Source organism: Lingula anatina, chromosome 7 (genome assembly GCF_051362555.1).
Source record: "Lingula anatina isolate TDL-2025a chromosome 7, LinAna3.0, whole genome shotgun sequence".
NCBI classification, from domain to species: Eukaryota; Metazoa; Brachiopoda; class Lingulata; order Lingulida; family Lingulidae; genus Lingula; species Lingula anatina.
Window position 1 is genome coordinate 8,650,131 of NC_141773.1, and position 19,180 is coordinate 8,669,310.

Here is a 19,180-nt window from a genome sequence, read left to right on the forward strand (position 1 = left end):
GGTGATATTCCTTTTTTTATTTTCATCTTTTTCCTATTTTTTGGCCTGGAAATTGTGTTTAACTTATGTGTCAAGTCATGTAGGTTATCAGAAAATAAGATGTGAATACCTTGGTCAATATTGAACTGTTTGTGAAAGTTTTGAAAAATTTGGCAAAGGCATTGGCCAGCAGCACTTGGGTCTACATGCCCTGGTAAAGTACAGTGCAGGAAGGTGAGGAGATTACACAAAACTTCAGGTAACGTTGCATGTTTTGATGCCTATGTATGGAACATACTGAAGTCTTTTGGCTGGCATCTGACTAAACCTGCTACTTGTGACTCGTGGTATTCTTGACCAGTGGGATGCCATGTCTGAATTCATCAAAATGTTGCCAAAGGATGTGAAGAAAGCATCATAACCCATCAACTACACAAGAACAACTATGATAAAATTGTGTGATTGTTGAGATACTTGTTGCATTGAAAACTTGTCCCCTCACCTTCCTATTTGGCACGTTTCGCACCAGAGATTGTCCAACGGATATGCAATATGAACTGAGATTATACAAATACATTATTTTGATTAATTTTGAAGCTTTCTATCTATTTTTCTTTTGATTATGTTAATTCAATGAAAATATATGTGTATGTTGGTTTGAAATAGGATTAATACTTGTATCCTATTTGTTATTTTTATTTAATATTTATTTATTTACTTTTTGGACTTAGAATCTCCGAAAGCTCCAATGAGCAGTTCCTCAAATCATCTGAAAAAAATAGTTCAGAGTCGAGAAAAAGAACCCAAATATAAATAATGAGAGAGCCAGTGAATGTTCACACAACGAAATTGTGGTTTAGATTGTGAATTTAACATTCACGATTACAAATCCACAGCTCATAAAACACAAATTGCATTTATTGTTCATGAGGCCTGAAAAATCGAAAGCAAAACAGTCAGTAGTAGGAACAAAAAAGTTGTCCATTAAAAAAAATTGATTATTCACTGGTTAAGAAAACTAAAAAATGTTAAAGCATGTTTTCGTCAGTTAACATGATTGTTTTTACTACGGAAGCACAATGTATGATATGTATGTCCCTTTCAAACAGATTTGTTACAGTTACAGGACTGAATATTGGTAACTTATTACTTTCTGTTGCTGTCTTAAAGTTTGTTAGACAAATGTTTGTTTTTACACTAAATAATGTTTATTACGGAGTGTTGGGAGGCCATCTTTCTTATAAAATAATACCTATTTTTCCTAATCTTTTGTAGTAAAATACCCATTTCCTTACCTATTTTATTGAATATTTTTTCCCATTTTGCTGAAAGGTATATTACAACTTGACACCCTGTACATGATATATCCACTAAAAGGTTTATGGCAATCTCGGTGCAAATTTTTCCTAATAATTTAAAACAAAGAAATTTAAAGATGGGAGAGAGAGCTCCTAATGTGAAAGTGTTGTTTCTTTGTGATCAGGTCATTGTGGTGTCATCAGCTTGTGTAACCTTGCAAGATATCATTCCACACATGTAACTTTATATTATTCTTTCCAGGGTTTACTCAGGGAGATGTGGGCCTGGCCATGGGAAAATTATATGGCAACGATTTCAGCCAGACAACAATATCCAGGTTTGAGGCCCTAAACCTCAGTTTTAAAAACATGTGTAAGTTAAAACCTCTCCTACAAAAATGGCTTGAGGATGCTGACCAGCTGACCAATAATCCATCTGCATTGACTGCCGGGTCGTCACCAGTTACACCAGAGTCCATTGGGCGACGGCGGAAGAAGCGCACAAGTATTGAGACCACTATTCGTGTCTCCCTTGAAAAGAGCTTCCTACAGAACCCAAAACCCACCTCGGAGGAGATCTCTATTCTGGCAGACTCAATGAACATGGAGAAAGAGGTAGTCAGGGTATGGTTTTGCAACAGGAGACAGAAAGAGAAAAGGATCAATCCACCATCCAACACCTTGATGAACCACACATCACTGAGCATGCCCAGTCCACTTCCTCCCATCAGCCCCACATCCATCATGGCGCACACATGTCTACCTACAAGCATTGCTACGCCTTCATCACTGGGCCTCACAAATCATGGGTCCCATCCTGTCAACCTGATTAATACCTCCCAAGTGTCTAATAATAATAATAATATTAACTCACAAGTGACCAGTGCTTCCCCAATTATCACTACTGAACTAAACACTGCTGGCCTGAACACCACTGACTTGACCACAGCTGGTATGACCACAATGGCCAATGTTGGCCTGTCTGCTGGCAATCAGCATATTAACTCTGTAGCTGAGGAGAGAGCGGAACCAACTTGACTTGCACTTTAAAAGTCATTACTGTAAAATATATCTGTGTTGTCAATAAAGCAGGCTGTGCTTTGCAAGGTAATCCTAGCTGATTAGTTTTGAAAGTTCCATTGCGGTCAGATAATATATTTGGCCAGCAGTAGCAACACTGCTAGAGAGTTCACAAGTTACAAGACAATCTAGTGGGATTTCTTAATTTCTCATTGTAAGATTTCACAACTGCTTTCACTGAATGATTCTGGAGGCTTTGTGTATTCCTGTGGAAAAATTACCAAATATCAAAGACTGCACAGTGGCAGAATTTAGAAACTGTGACTCCATATGGTCACTTCACAGCCTGATTAGACCTACTAGAGATCACCAAACAAAAGAGCACCTGGATGTCATGAATCACCTGTAAACTAGCTGTTACTGGACTGTTCCCATGTTGACCATGGACAGAGTGTGGCTAGTTGTGTATCACTGGTACACGTAGAACAGTGGAGTGTGATTTGTGATCAGTTTGTCCTATGATGGCAGGGGACTAAGGACAAACACTTGGACACTGTGTGTTGGAAGTATTGACAGCAAGGAATGACACCAGTCAAAGCAGTTGACATCAATCAGGTTCAAGGTGCTGGTGGTCTTGTTATTACTGGGATATGTGGCCCCAAGGGATTTTTGTATTAACTTTGATTTCTTCAAATGCTTTAAAGTATTTGATTTGATATTGCTTTAATTTAAAATAATTGCTCTGGATTTTTTTCCAATTGGGAAACACAGCCTAGAGAATGAACTTTGGAAAAATAATTCTGCAGATACTATAGTCTAGAAACACATTTCCCAGACAAATAGGTAAAGTTTTTGAGATGATAATCTGCAGAACAGTGATGTCATTGTCTAACACCCCATTTCCATAGATTAGATCGACCTACTTTAGATCGACCTAACTCCCTGGGGGTTCACGCTAAATAGCTGTCAGCCGGGCGGACACGAAAGTTGATTATCCCCTTACAGCTTGTAGTAGGCGGGACGGACATTTAAGTCGGATTATCTGAAAGTAATCTAGTGAGACTCCCCGCGGGGATAGATCGATCTAAAATCTATGGGAATAGAGCCTAAAACTCATGATGCATGTACCTTGTTATATGGCCTGTTAATAGCATAGGAAAGCCAGATATTGTGTTATGGAAGGTATGGACTACGTAGGAGGCAATTGGACTATATAAACAGGTGCCCTGTGACCCTAGTCCCCTGACTGAATGATATTACCTGATATGATTATACATAGTGTAAAGCAAGTTTTCATATGGCTGAATTTTTCATATATCTCATTTTTTTCTCAGTATCACTTTTTGTTATTTATTTATTTTTTTCATGTAAAGTTTTTTTAATTAACTTTCTGCATTTGTTAAATCTTTTTCACTAATGATGGAAAGTATTAAAGTTAACTCTTAAATATGGTTCAGTATATATTGCAAATTAACCTTATGCTGTGAATTGAACACATGCATATATGTAAAATGGATATTTTTAGTTGGAGAAATAGCAACATTTCTCATAACCACTTCTAAAATTAAGCATTTCAGCATTGAATTACATCTATAAGGATATCAGCAAACTAAATGTACAGTCATAAGAAACTATAAAAAAAGACTAAAAAAAAAAAGTACAAATCATATTTTGAATAAAATAGTACTAGCAGGCTCTAGGACATATTTCTATATTACAATCATTTATTTTAAAGGCACTTAATATGATATCAAGAAAGATGCATGTAGTATAGAGCTTTTTATGTGTACATGGGGATTTTGTAAATAGGTATGTTGGCTTCAGTGAGAAGCAAATTGTGCAAAATGTTTAGTATCATCCTTGTTATGTACTTCGTGTAATCCAAACTTTAGTTCTTAATCAGATGTCATGCCTTGTTGATTTGTGTGTTGTCCTATAGTGGACTAGCATACAAAGCATAATAATATAAATATATATTATGTTCCATTCCTTGGTTTATGATTGCTCATTACAACAACAGAAGTGACTTATCAGAACCCTAAAAGCTGTTGGTTACCCATAAAACCTAAATAGTTATATACCCGAAGAAAGTTTCAATTTCTATGGAGAATGGAAGTTGAGATCTCACGTTTGATAAAAGTCTACTTGCAATCTGTATCATTCAAAACATTTGCTTTGACAGAATCCTTTTATTTCATCAGTTTGGTGATGTATTACAGTGCAATTTGTACACACAAAGCAAACCTAGAGGAAGTCTTACTTGTATAATGAAAATAGAAGTGCCTCTTCATTTTTTTTGGACAAATTTATCTGTAAAAAAAAAAAAGAAAGAAATAAAACCAAATATCTGAGGCAGTGGATAAAGGGCCCTTCATCTACCTCCTGTTTCTTATGATGCAAATTTAATATCCAAGCAGGCTTTATATTTCTTTGGTGACATCATTCTGTATATGGATTACTATTATTGTTATTTCAATATTGTATCATATAAAATTATCATTTTTAATCTTGCTTTTTTAAATGCAATATTCTCATTTACTTTCACTGCCTCCTTGCAACTGCTTAAATGAGTGGATTTTTATGTACAGACAGATGTGTCTGTTCATGTAGCAATCACCTGTGTCTGTTGCCGCTGTCATCACTGTGCACTTTCTGTGTAATTTCAAACTTACAGTACTGATGAATATTCATAAATCACAGGTTGAGTTTAAAAATCGGCTTGATTGGACCATTTTTAAAACAGTTATGCTATTTTTTCAAATTTTTATCCATCGTTATACAAATAAAATGAAAACTGATTTTCCTTTTGTCTCCAAACTTGCAGAACTGATCAATATTTATAAAATACGGGTCATGTTCGAAAATTGGTTTGATTGGACCATTTTACTAAAAATTATGCTTTTTCTTAAGCAAATTGCATCTAAATGAAGAACACATACTGGCACTGCCACTTCATTTGTTCTAATAGGAAAACTTAGTTTCTTTTTTTTTTTTTTTAAACTTTTAAGAACGAATCTTATGATTGATCTACAGCTCAAACTGGTAAAACCTGATTGGATTATTTTTCTTTCTTGAATTTATGCAATTTTTAGTGAAATTTTCATTTTTTTTCATATTCTGTTGTTTTTTTTTTTCTTCATTTTTCAATCACGCATTTTTAGGTGTGACTTTGTTAAAATGTGGTGGTGATAATGCTGTTAAAAATTATATAATATTGATTTTAAATTGACAAAATAACATTTTTGTGCATCATTTTTTTCTTGCTTTATGTCTGTACATTTCACAGCTTTGCTGCCTTGTTTCCACCTTAAAGTTATTGTGCAGAGTAAGTTTGAGTATTTTATTTTGACTTACAAAGAGATATTTGTCTGAATACAATTGTTGACTTTGGCAAAATTCACCTTTTGGCTAGGTCCAACCCTAAACTTGCCAAGAGGTGACCAAAACACAAAGTATACATATAGCTATATAGCTGCTTTATTACATGGTCATGATTTTGAAGGCACTTTGAGAACTTTAAAGAGTTAATTGTTGTACAAGTAAGAGGGAATGCATGGTAGTTTAGGGGAGGGGGGTCTCTACAGTGCAATATCTATAGTACCTTGGTTTGTCAATATGAGTGCATCTGTCCATTTCATCAGTCTGTCATGCAGTTCCAGCACAAGGAAGTGGTAATAAATTGAGCATTCTTCAGGAGCATCCTAAACACGGTGTGCAATTGTGGCACGTCAGTAGTCTCATAAAGTCTGCCTTACCAAATTAGTTTGTGTCTCAAAGCCTTCATTGAATTTTGAGATTAATAATTCATTAATTTTTATAGAAAATGTGAATGGGAGATACATGTTTATTTTGAAGCATTTGAAAATATTTTTTCACACGACTGCTCCAAATTGATTCATTTTCCAATTTCCAAGAAATGACGATGTATCTATAGCTTGTGTAGTGGCCATGGAGATCCAAGATGGCAGTGTGTGTTGAGAAGTAAGAAAGTCAACCCACTAAAAATATTTTCCCAAATGTGACTGCCTTTGGACTAATCGATAAGCGCCAAAAATCGTGATCATGTAACAAAGCAGTTTAAAGCTTGGCCAGAGAGTCTGCCAGGCTTTCAAAAGTAAGACATTTCAGTGGCAAAAAGACCACATGTACATTCATTGATAAAATAAATATAACATTCTTTATATTTTATACTATAAACCCATTTTTAATGCTTTATGAACTTAGAGTAAGATGTAATATTAATTTAACACAAATGGCTTCAGTATATTATATATTGTGTAGTAAAGAGAAGTGTTTACTGGCCTAGAAAGGTTGAGATAAATTGATGCAATATGTTACTGTAGTTAAGCTAAGCTGAATAGAATTTGTATATTTACTATAATTTTTACTTTTGTAGAGGTAAGTGTACATAGATTAAATTTTCATTTTAATGCTATCTCTGTTGTGATGTTGCTACAAAACTGATATTTTCTCAGTTTTAATGAATTAAATAGACACTCAAACAAAGTGCAATTGTTTTAAAGATAATTTTAAAAGTGATATATAATAACATGTTTTTGAACCTCAAGCCCAAAACCTCTGCCCCACTAGTCCGTTGTTTTCAGTGAGCAGTTGCATTTTTATATGCTCTCGGAAGGAATGTATGTTTTGGAAAAGGTTTTATGGCAAATATTATGATGGTCTCATTCATACCTAGATTTCATTTAAATTATATAACGTATAGTAAAACAAGGTTAACATTTAAAATTGAATCTGTTTACATATTTGTTTAAAAATATTGATTTAAACATAAAAAGTTAAAATACCAAAATTGGAGCAGTCAGTACTAACTTTAACGTTGTGGACAGCAATGTGTAACCGTCCTAGCAAACAAAAAGGAGCGTGAGCAATGATTTTCCCAGAATGATTAAAGCTTGGACCTATTTAGGTCCAAGATTAAAGGCATAATAACTTTATTTTGTCCAAAAATTGGATTTTCGTGGAGTAAACGGCAATTTTCCCGTACTAACCAATGGTTAATGACTCCCTTCCTGTATTCAAAGTTAGTTCAGGGTTTTTCCTTAAAAGTTTGGTTTTTTGTTTGAGGACTGCATCACGCGTCTGCCTTCTTCTGCTGCCATTTGTTGTTTCTAATGAACGCGAGAATCCGCATGACACCCCGACATCATTGGCAACGGATGACTTGACAGTCTGGAAGAAGGGCATCGAAAGCCCGATTGACAAGTACAGGTTTTAGTTTTACTACAATATAACAACGGTTTTAGTGGTAAAATGTAATCAAATATATAACCATGCGTTGTTTACAATGAATTTCTTGCGGAATTTTGAATCTTAAACGAACAGTTATTATTGCTTTAACTACTGGTTTGGAAAAGAAGGGATTTTCACATTCCTTGGCTGTCATCTAGATAAGTTGATAAAATTCACATAAAACGACTTTATTATACCAAGCTAGCTTACCATGATGAAAAAATGTGCAATCAAAATTGTTTGTGTATATAGTCAGATGTTAAACAACTTTGATAGCATTGTCATATTCATGCCATTTTACGTAATTTATTTTGCATTGCCGATTAAGTTGATTTTGTTCAACCTTCCGCTATAATAATGTTGAACAAAGAAGCGAATGAGAAAGCTGTGTTAAAATTTCAATTTTGACCATATTGTTTGCAATACTATACACTGATAATGGATTCAAATATCTAAGTGAAAATGCAAGCTGCTCTGATTTAATTCAATGAATTTGTCTTTTGAAAAACGTCATTTTCACATACATATCATTTTACAACCGAAAGTATAAAGGTTACTTTACACCGAAAACATTCTGTGAAGCAAGTTATCAAGATATTTCATTAAGTTAAATAGCCACAAGTGGTCTTTTTCCCCTAAACCACTACTAATCCGAACAATTTTAGTGTGCATCGAAAGGCTCTCCAAATCGGGTCATACATAACCTCAGCACCCCCCCCCCCCCCCCCCCCCCAATTATACAGAAATTAATTTTTTAAGCTTATAGTTATAAACAGATAGATATATCCAAAATATATAATATAAACTAATACATATATTAGTTAATTATTATTATTATTTCTGGTTATAATTAAAATGATAAACCCTGAAATTAAATTGCTGCGGTTAAGCATCAGATGTTTGAAAGATGGAACCATAAGTAAATTGTGTACACCAACCCTGTTTACAAAGAGTTGCCACTTTATCGAGATAGGTAGACTATATTCTACCTAGGAATTTTACATGAAAGAAAAAATATTTTCCTACTCACGAATCACTACTTAACCCTTGCCTGCAGTTGGATGCCATTTTTAAACCATTTTTTATAATCAATGACAATTAACATAGTTCTAATTGTTACATGTAGGCTACCCGTGACGTTTATACATCCTAAATTTCGTCTTCCTGTACATTTCAAAAATAAATATCGACATCGGATACTTTTACTTGAGGGGTTTTATTGTTTAAGGTTCCAAATTTGCACATGAAAAATGTGAATATGGACCATATTCAAACACAGATATTAAACCTCCAAATTGAAATTTTTCTCTGGTCTTGCCATGTTTCACTCTGCACACTAATGTCTCTTTTGTGCAATAGGGGACGCTTTATACTCAGTTAACCAGATTACCAATAAGTACCTCCACATACAGAAGAACCTTGGCTGTAAACAAAACATGTCAAAATGCCACATATTCTACAATTACCGTCTGAAATACTGTCGAATTTTCTGATTTATTTATCTAGCCGTGATTTATGTAGTGTATCTTTGGTGTGTAGGCGGTTCAGAGCGGCAGTCCAAGTTGACGAGTTGTGGAGACAAAGGTGTTTAGAAGGTAATCAATTAGATTAAACAACAGCAAATATTTACACGAGTTAGTTAAATTACTAAGTTACTTCTTTCGTATGGTGCACCATATTATTATTATGATTTTGATATAAAGCTATTAAAGGGCATTGACGTGTATTGTTCTAGTATTAGCACGTTAGCGGTACTATATTCGGTTTCTGATATATACTAGATGTGCTAACGCATGTTCAAAAGCAAAGGCCACTAGCCCTAACGAAAAAGTCCTATATGATCCTATAGGACCCTATAGGAAATTGGGCCAATTTCCTATAGGATCGTATAGGATCCAATAGGATATTTTCTTAAGGGACAGAAAGTACCATGGATGAATTAAGATTTGCTTGCCTATCGGCCATGCAGTTAGGCCACTGTATACACTGTATCATTCTTTGGATCAATGAACCTTCGGACTATCGAATCCTCAGGTCAATGAATAAGTTAAAATGTTTCGAACTATCGAACATTCTTACCACTGAACCTTCAGACTATTAAACCTTCAGACTATTTAAATGCACCCAACACGAAGGACGAGTTGGTGGCTCGATCTAAGTGTTGTGTCTCTAGTACTGCATTGTACTGCTGCTCTAGAGTCAACAGACTGTGGCCGAGCTATAGTGTGATTTTGTATGTCATCTTACGGGTGATGTCATAATTGGGATTTGGGGGTAAAAACTGAAAAATCGGTTTCTCAAAGTTCTCTTTTACCCCCACCACCCACAAACGCCGTTTCAGTGCCAATTTAATAACAGCATTTAGTACTGTACTTGAAACCCTGCAAGAGATTTTTTTTTAAAGTCTTAATTAGTTCAGATTTTATTTTTATCATTGATGAAGCAAAACAATGCCTTATTTTAATGAAAATCTGTAATTATGGGCTCATACTCCATAACAAAAACATTTTAAACAATAGGATAGCACAGGATTGTAGCTTATAGACTGATGATCAACTCTGCCAATTAACATGATAAAATCTTGTACAGGGATAAAGTTATGCCTCATACTGGTTGCTATCTCACCTCAAAATAGAAAGGTGTGTAATTGACAATTAAGGCTTTGAGTTACCTGTTCTAACACATTGCAATGAGAAAGATAAACGCTGATATTTCATATTTTTGAGTTTTTTATTGTTTTAAATCAGGACAAAGATTCATTATTGAATTATTAGATAGGTTACAAAACCCTTAAGATACGTCTATCACATAAGAGGCTCAAGATATGTCTGGTACTGTTGTCAAATGTGCATCGGGGTCAATTTGCTAATTCAAGCTGAAGACATAACAGCAGAATTTTTCTGTTGAAAACTGTGTTTTGGAATTTGAGCAGATCTCCCTCACTGCTTTCAATACCATTTTAATTCTTTTTGCTATTAGTTCTATAACTTGTTGCGAGTGATTCTTTTTAAAGAGCTTTCTTCATATTTATCATTTAAGAGGCAAAGTAATGCTTTTGTTTGATGGTACATCATAAGTAGGGGCTTATTTCTGATAAAAAAAATTCCATAGCAAAAACTGTACTGTAGACCGTATCTTTGTCATCAACCATACCAATTTTCATGATGATATCTGAGTTAGTTATGAAGTTATACCTCTACCCGATTACTATCTTACATCAATTTACAGAGCAGTTAAATTGATGATAAATGGGGACAGAGCTTAAAATCAAAATTGCATGAGGTGGTGAATAATACAAAAAAAAAAAAAAAAAAAAAAAGGAATTTTTGCTCTAAAGTATTTAATATCTAGATAAGTATTTTACTGTATATAAATGGGGAAATACTATTTTGGCTCATTTGGCCCATGCCAAGCCTGATTTGATAGTTGTTAGGTTTGGTATAAAAATGTTTCCTCTTAAGGTTATACTATGTTTTACTTATTAATTATAATTTTTTCTCGTTCAGACTATGGTATTAATCTGCTCCCCAAGGAGAAATTGGCTAATTCTCTTCCACATCAAGTACTTTACACAAAATGTGAGTATCTGTTTACAGAAAAAAATTTGTTGTAATTTTTACTAAAAAATGGTAGTTTTGAAAAAAAAATGTCTTAAAGGGCAACTCCATAGAATTTACCAATCAAAATGGATTTCCTGGTGAAATAAGTAATTTCCTCATACTCACAAATCATTTATCTATCCCTCTCTGCACTCTGCTCTTATTTGACCTTTAATGGAATTTATAAAGGTTGATTTAAATTAAAATGACTGGCCAGTCATCATAACCAGTGACCATCTTCCTAAACTCTGATGGAAATATCAACATCAGGCATGCTCCAGAAAAAAATTATTTAAGGAGCTAAATCATTTTTAATGTATATGAAGACCATACATGGAAGTGTAGTACAGTTTTTAATAAATCAACATTATTATTATTTAATATTATGTAAGGTTGTGGGATTTTCACCTATGGGGTGTGCCTTTAATTATGTTATTTTGAAAAACCTTAATACCTAAAAAGAAAAAAGAAAATGAAAGTCCCCATATTACTTAGTTAATAATATTCACCAACCATCAGTCTTTTTCTGTCTGTGATTTTCAAAAAAAAAAAAAAAAAAAAAAAAAAAAATATATATATATATATATATATATATTTTTTTTTTTTTTTTTTTTTTTTTTTTGTTAAAGAGAATTTTTCTTTTTGTTAGTGCTCCATAGATATGGATACTTGATTGGACCATGGCAGACTCTGTGTGATGTATATGGTGGTTTATTGCAAGTTAAAGTAAGTTTTTGTGATCTGGATGCAACTTTTCATTAATTTTGTGCATGCACGTGTGTGTTTGTGCATGCATGTGTGTGTGTGTGCATAGGTATGCAATTGTACAGGACCATTACCTTAGTTTGGTGGAATTCACCTGTTTACAATATTCTAACTGCAAGTGTGGCCTGTGATACATGTGTTACCCTCTGGTTTGCATTCACTTTGTTCTAGGTCTAAGTAACCTGTACTTTTCTAACTGAAATAATTGTAACAAGGAAGCCCAAATTATTGTCCTGGTGTGAAAGACACATGGCCTTCTTTAAGTAGACAATCTTATACAAACATAACTTTCTCTTTTTTTCTAGAAATTTTTCTGAAAATCCTTTTGCCTCTAAATGCTTTGCCCTTCTCGTCATTGTACAATCATAGGCATACAGCTGAAATTCTAACTTGATGGTGGAACAACGCTACATACTGTCAAGGCACAGTGTGTTCTGGGATTGATTTGAGCTTAAAGCAGTGGCTCACTTGAAAGGAAGGGTCCTGGTTATTTTTTTTGCATCTATATTGTGATAAAAACAAAGTTTTACAACCCTATATTTATTTATTTATTTATTCACAATTGTAGAAAATACAGGTAAGTGCAACAATTCATTTATACGCAAATATGTTAGAAAATTTTTTGTCAAGAATTGTTACTTTTATATGAAATATGGAACCATGACACAAATTTACAAAGGTGTTTTAATATTATCATTTTAGTTTGACAGTAATAAGCTGATAGGACTACAGTATTATGAGGAGCCAGTGAAGCTGTTACAACCATGGCATGTGCAGTCCGTGTTTGAAATCACACTAACAAATGACAACAAAACACAAATTTGATGTTTGCTGCCAACCTGCATGGAGGACTGCAGCAGTCATGATGGTGAAGTAGATAGGGTATGTAACAGCTGCAGTAAGTGTTTGCGTACAGAATGAGATTTCTTTGTAGCAAAATCAGTTGTATCATGTATCAGATTTTTGTTGCAATATTTGGAGAATTTTTAAAAATATATTTATACATATCTTATTTTATCTAGTTTTTTAGGTAAAAAATTAAGCAAGATTCAAAAATTTAATGTTAACTTTGTTTTGACTTGCTTTGATCTCATTTTCATAGAAAATGGTGTAGTGGGAGAATTACATGTCAAGTAACATATCTTTGCAAAGTTTGTCACAAAACCAGCTGTAGCATTCTTTCTTTATTTTCATATTTCATATACAGCAGGTTAGTCTAAGGGACCATTCCCAGGCCATATCATACTAACTGAGGATTGATCTACCTCCAAGGGGATTCTTGCGAAATTCAAGTGGCTTAGATGTCTGTCATGCCTACTGAAGCTGCTAAACAACAATTAATTAACCCCTAGCAGCTTCAGTAGGCGTGACAGGGGTTAATTAATTGTCGTTTAGCAGCTTCAGTAGATGAACCAGACATCTATTCCGCTCAAGCTGAAAGCAGTTTAGTGAGAAACCCCTCGGAGATGAAGTAATCCTGTTAGATCGACCTAGTTATGCGAACCCAGTCTAAGGTTAAATAAAGATCTAACCACTTGATATGTTAATTGTTATCTGTAGCTGGGAGATGGGCAAGGGTTCTGTTACCGGTGCAGCAGTCCTGGTGATCACGGTACCACACAGAGCAGAATGGAGCAGTGGTTCTCTAAGTGGCTAGGCACAGACCTGGGAGATGGTGACCAGATGGATGATTATTATGAACACCAGTTGTTAATACGAAGATTTAAATACACTCACATGTAAGATATGCTACATCCTGTATTATTATATCTTTAGGAATTTGCATATTACATACTTATGTATAGCATGCATGGAAATTGTTTGCATTTCAAGTTTATTTGAAAACGGAATCTTTATTCATATGCATTTTTATTACACTCTGGGCTGAGGTATATGTAGGGAGTGGAAGGAGCAGATGTTGAAATACACCATTAGGTAACATCCTTTCATAAAAAAAATTGTAGACAGGACGGTGAGATACTCGGTATACTTCTGTCAAACAGTCCCCAATATGATAATTAAGTCTTAGACCCCATTCCCATAGATTTTAGATCAATCTATCCCTGTGGGGAGTCTCACTAAATTACTGCCAGCTTAGCCAGCTTAAGCGTCTGTCCCGCCTACTAAAAGCTGTAAGGGGGTAATTAACTATGGTGCGCGCTCGGCTGACTGCAATTAAGCGTGAACCCCCAGGGAGTTAGATCGATCAAAATCTCAATCCCTGGATCGACCTAAATCTCTGGAAATGCACCCTTAATTAAGTACAGTAGAAGCTGACTCATTCAGTGATTTCAACGTTGTAAAGGAAAGCATCCTATTGTTACGTCATTAATTAGAGCTTCCTACTAGTATTTATAAGCTTGGAGCTTACACGCGTTGACGGCCAGTGACACAAAGGCCTGTTTACTTATTAACTTGCGTCCACTGAAGTCAGAATCTAGTAGTTGATTGACCTTATAGCTTACCTAATTCTGAATCTAGTGCTATTGTCTCTTATCTAAGATCGTCCAAGCTGTGAATCTTGCCATTTCCCAGTTTACTCAGGTAACAGCAATAGAGTTAATTTGGATGTTTTATTGTCTAAAATCAGAGAAGCCAAGTGCATTTAGGGTGTTTGAAAATGTATTAAGCTGGGATTTTTACATGCTGTGCACTATGCTTTTCACATCAAGCTTACTGTTACACATAAAGAAGAAGCAATAAAGAGAACAGAAGTTAACAGATTTCCTTGCAAACGTTAGTTGCAAAAGGTAATTATTGAAGTCTTTCACACTTTTGTGTTTAAGTTCACCCCATTAAATTTCTGTTGAGTATCTTTGATTTTTGTACGTAAAAGCAAGCTGGATTTAAAAAGTTGGAGATTATCACTTTCTAATCTTCAAAAAAATAAACTAAATTATGTTATGTAGCAATTATATGTGCACTGCTTTAAAATGTTATTAATAAATTAAAATCAAGAATGGATGTTTCCCAGTTAATAGCTTCAAATTCTTATGCATTTCAGTGCACATGTAGCTGAAGGAACAACATCTTTTACCTATCCCTGGCATTGACAGGTATGTGTTACTTTTTTGTTATTTTATGTTTTGATGTTTAGCTTCAACTTTTAAGTTTAAAAAAGTGCTGTTGATTTGAATGTTACCTAAGAAGGATACAGCTTGTTGCCACATCACCAGGAGGCCTGGATACTTAGCTCACAAGCGCTACTGGATATTTAATTACTGAATGTTATTTACAGGTATATTTCAGGTAATTTTATTTTGCATTTTGTAGTCGCGAGGCAAAGGACAGGTTGACAGACCCTGAGGTACCAAATGAGGGGGCAAGTCTTGCTAAATATTCTACAAAACCCAGCACAATATGGTATGTAAACAAGCCTTTGGTTTTCATGGAAATTAAAGTACTTTTCTACTGAAAATAAAAGAAATTAGGCTAGTAAGCTGCCATTATGAAAAATATGCTAAAAGTTGTCTAACTCTTTAATATTAAATAGCACATTATTATCAAATGTGTAGTAATTCAAAGAGAGAAAAAGAAACCACACTTTACAGACAAGAGAACCCATTTGTCTCATTTAACAAATATTTTTATTAATTATTCTGCTTGTGTATGTTGTGTAAGTATGAGTCTATCCAGAAATTTAACATGAGCACATACCTTTTTTAGACTTGGAGACTGACAAATATAAAACAGACCAGCCTGCCTTGCCAAGTGAGGAAGCAAGTGGTACAGCAGTTAGTCCCATGAAAAAAGCTATGTAAACTTTGGGGAGAAGTAATAATGTAAACATAATAAAATTGTGTGGATTTTTCCCTCAGCATCTATATTTAAATGTTTTTGCCTAACATCTCATCGTTCTTTTTTTTCAAATAATTTATTATATGTTATAATATATATGATGCTTTGTAATTTTTAAAGCATTTTATGTTGTTGTTAAATCATAGAATTATAAAAATGTCATACTTGCTGGATGTGTTACTTGTTACTTGTCTGAAGAGGTGCTAAGGAGTTGATACTGATCATTTACAACTCTGATTCAGTAATATGCTCTTGGACAAATGCTATAAAATTGTTGCTAAACTTGAAATTATGTTTAAAATGTTCAAATCCATGACTTGCATTTATTCCCATGATCCAAATAAATTATTGATCCTTGTTTACAAAGGGGCTTTGAGTTGAAGTGTAAACTTTTTCCTATCATTTCTTTATCTTTCTCTCCAGTGAACTGCCCTGTATTGACATTGGCAAAACCATATTAGAGGCAAAGATTCCAGATGTCTAAGCCAAACAGAGAAGTATCATTTTATGATGCAGCACTTTAAGCCAAACGACAAAACTGCACTCCTCAAGACGTATATAAAGGGCTGCCACAGGCAGATCAAGCCAAGCTGGATAAAACGGCACCCATGATTAGTGTACTCCAGAGAGATTGATGGTGGAATCTGCCTACTCTTATGTTTTAAGTGGAGTTAAGGGAAATTTGGAAATGTTGGTTGTGACTCCATTCAGGAAGTGGACCAAAGTTTCTTCAGTTCTCCATTCTCACGAGGAGAAGACATACCACAGTGATGCCACCATAGCCACAGACAACTTCAAACACAGTTTTGAAAACCCTACACAGGGGATTGATGCCAGTCTGGACAAGAGGTGGCAGGAACAAATTGAGCACATCTGTGTGGTCCTTGCAAAAGCAAAAGCAGTGCTTGTCTGTGGGAGACAGAACATTCCTCTCTGAGGCCATCGAGATTATTCAGCACCCTGCATAGAATTACATGCACTATACCTGGGACAACAGCAGAGGCAAAGTGGAATAACAGTGCCCTAAGAAGAGTAAAAACATTCCTGCATGCAAGAATGGGCTACGATGGACTGACAGGGCTTGCTATGATGCACATACATCACAGACATGCGATTGATATTCAAAGAGTGGTAACAAAGTTTGCTCAGAGCCAGCCTAGAAGAATGTGTTTAAACAGTCTGTTTGATAAATAAATTGTTTTGAATTTTGACCTATTGAAAGATTAATGACAATAAACTATGTGAAAATTGATATTAGTTGTTTTTTTTTAAATTTACATTTATTTCTCATGGAATACGTATTGCCTACAGTTACAGCAATGACGTTACGCACTACCTTGCAAAGCTACTTGCTTCCTGTGAATTTTCTCAGTGCCCCCACCCCCCCAAAAAAGGCATGGCCTATATGGACACATGACCACAGCCAAGGGGGCAGGCTGGTTCTCTGATGGTGAAAATATAGATTTATTAATCATAATTATTTCAATTTTAATTCATTACAAGATTTGAATGTGAATACTTAATGTTGAGCTTGATTTCACTCTGATTAAACAACAAAAACTGAAACAACTATTTAATTCATTATACTTTGTGACATAATTAACTCTCATTACAGACCAGAACTAGAATGCAAATGTCTCAGCTGGCCCGCTGTGACTGCCCACCCAGTCCTGAGACCAGGCCTGTTTAAAGCATCCTATGGAGCACATGGCACAGAGCTGATCCTAGTCTCCTATAAAGGGTTAGAAATGCAGGGCTACAAAGTTTCAGTAAGTTACATATGTGTAGAGGTGATACAAAACATAGCATTATTTCTAATGCTTACTTTTATTTGAATTTTCAGTTAGAAAAAACAAAATGTGTAGGAGAGATATAAATTAAAGGGGGAGGGTCATCGCTTGTATATAACCATTTCAGCAAGGCGATCAAATGAAGAATTAGCATGTAAATTTAATATCTGCCTGCTCAAGCTCTGAATCACCATTTCAGGGTGACCCCAATGTGCCAGCAGGACAAATCAGTATCCGTGCTGACCTAACACAGTCACTAATTCTCAGTGAAGAACAACAGAGCAGTGTGCAGCTTCTCACAGACATTGACCTGCCTGATGCAGCACCAGCTGTGGCCACAGCATTGGAACAGTTGCCACCTCAGCCATTCTTTCTTCCATATGACTGTTCATATAGAGAGCCTAGGAACGATTGCCCAAAGAAATGCAAGGCAAGGTAATGTGACACCTATTTGATTTTAAGTTAACCATGCCTTTGTTTTTGGAGTCTAAGAAATGAATATAACAGTTAAGTGTTATGAAAGATTATTTAGGAATTTTGTCTCTTTACTTCATTTAAGTGAAGTAGGAAAGTCGTATTAATTTTTCATTTTAATGAAATAAGAAAAAAAAGTCGATAACCAGTTCTAAGTTTTGCCTCGAGTACCGTTTCTTGTTGTTGGGATGGCTAAAACTGTACTTGACTGTGTAAATATCTAAAAGAAAAAAAATGAAAAAACAATGTTAAACTGGTTTAAACAAGGTCAGTACCTGAGGAAATGTTATATTGACACTTTAAATTTAATTGTTTGTGTATATTCTGACTACTTATGTCAGTCCTTGTCATTGTGGTATATCTGACACATTGGATAATACCATAACTGCCAACCCATATTCTTATTTTTTACTTTGAATTTCTTAGTAAGAGCATTTTGATTTTGGGAAAAAGAGCAGGTGGAGTTTAAAAATCATGTTGATTTGTGCGAGTAATTTGAAATTTATCTATTTTGTCACATGTATTTTTGTGACTTTGAATACATAACTGCCAAACCATATTTTGTCTTTTAAGTGTCTCTGTATTTGCCAGCTTTGCTGTGTAGCTGGAATTATGTTACATCTGAATTTTTTTTTTTTCTGTCCAGATTCTTAGGAAAGCTTCAGATAGCTGGGCATGGTTTCCAGGATCCGAGGTTGACTCCCATGCATTGGATAGTATTCAATGAAGACTTGTTCGGAGTGCTCTGGCTTGATTTGAGAAATTTCTTCACTTTCCACAGAGTTGAGACAGACTTTTAGTGGAGGAGCCATAGTTAATAACCAAATAATTGGCATTTTTCAAAGTTACTTTAATTATTTTTTGCAAAGATTGATTTTGCCATTTCTCAGTAACATTGTACTTAAAGAAAAAGGTCATAATAGGCTGGTTCTATTCTGACTTGTCAAGCAATAATTATAATTAGAGCAGATGCATAATTTCATTATTTATGCCCTATATTAAATAATAACTTCTGGTTGAGAATTAAAACCTGGCTGATTAATTACGATTCTTTTGATACATAAATATCTCTGCAATCATGACTAGGTATTTTGTTGGTATGTTATGATTATTTATGTTCAAGATATTAAAAGATGTTTACTCTTATTCTGTTAACTGATGGCAGGGAAATGTGGAGCAACATTTGTCAACATGTACAATTTACATC

At 34.6% G+C, this 19,180-nt stretch overlaps 2 protein-coding genes and 1 long non-coding RNA gene across 9 annotated transcripts in view; all 3 read left to right on the top strand.

Annotated features, from left to right (window-relative positions):
- Positions 1 to 6,732, top strand: part of LOC106176889 (uncharacterized) — a 43,262-nt gene extending 36,530 nt beyond the window's left edge. For all 7 annotated transcript variants that reach the window (XM_087016519.1, XM_087016522.1, XM_087016524.1 and 4 more), the window contains one exon: positions 1,540 to 6,732. In XM_087016519.1, the coding sequence (XP_086872645.1) occupies positions 1,540 to 2,315 (776 nt within the window). In that variant the 3' untranslated portion in view covers positions 2,316 to 6,732. The remainder of the gene's footprint in view (positions 1 to 1,539) is intronic.
- A 2,198-nt stretch (positions 6,733 to 8,930) lies between these two features.
- LOC106167026 (F-box only protein 31) lies at positions 8,931 to 19,055 on the top strand. The gene is made up of 9 exons (XM_087017152.1): positions 8,931 to 9,142; positions 11,054 to 11,125; positions 11,796 to 11,872; positions 12,614 to 12,730; positions 13,472 to 13,650; positions 13,811 to 13,846; positions 17,325 to 17,478; positions 17,699 to 17,934; positions 18,620 to 19,055. The coding sequence occupies exons 1-9, from the start codon at positions 8,992 to 8,994 to the stop codon at positions 18,771 to 18,773; spliced, it is 1,176 nt and encodes a 391-aa protein (XP_086873278.1). The 5' UTR covers positions 8,931 to 8,991; the 3' UTR covers positions 18,774 to 19,055.
- Positions 13,853 to 16,961, top strand: LOC147760705 (uncharacterized). Its single transcript, XR_015335377.1, has 5 exons — positions 13,853 to 14,661; positions 14,916 to 14,967; positions 15,185 to 15,274; positions 15,578 to 15,668; positions 16,133 to 16,961. It is a non-coding gene; the product is annotated as an uncharacterized LOC147760705 (long non-coding RNA).
- Positions 19,056 to 19,180: the final 125 nt, after the last annotated feature.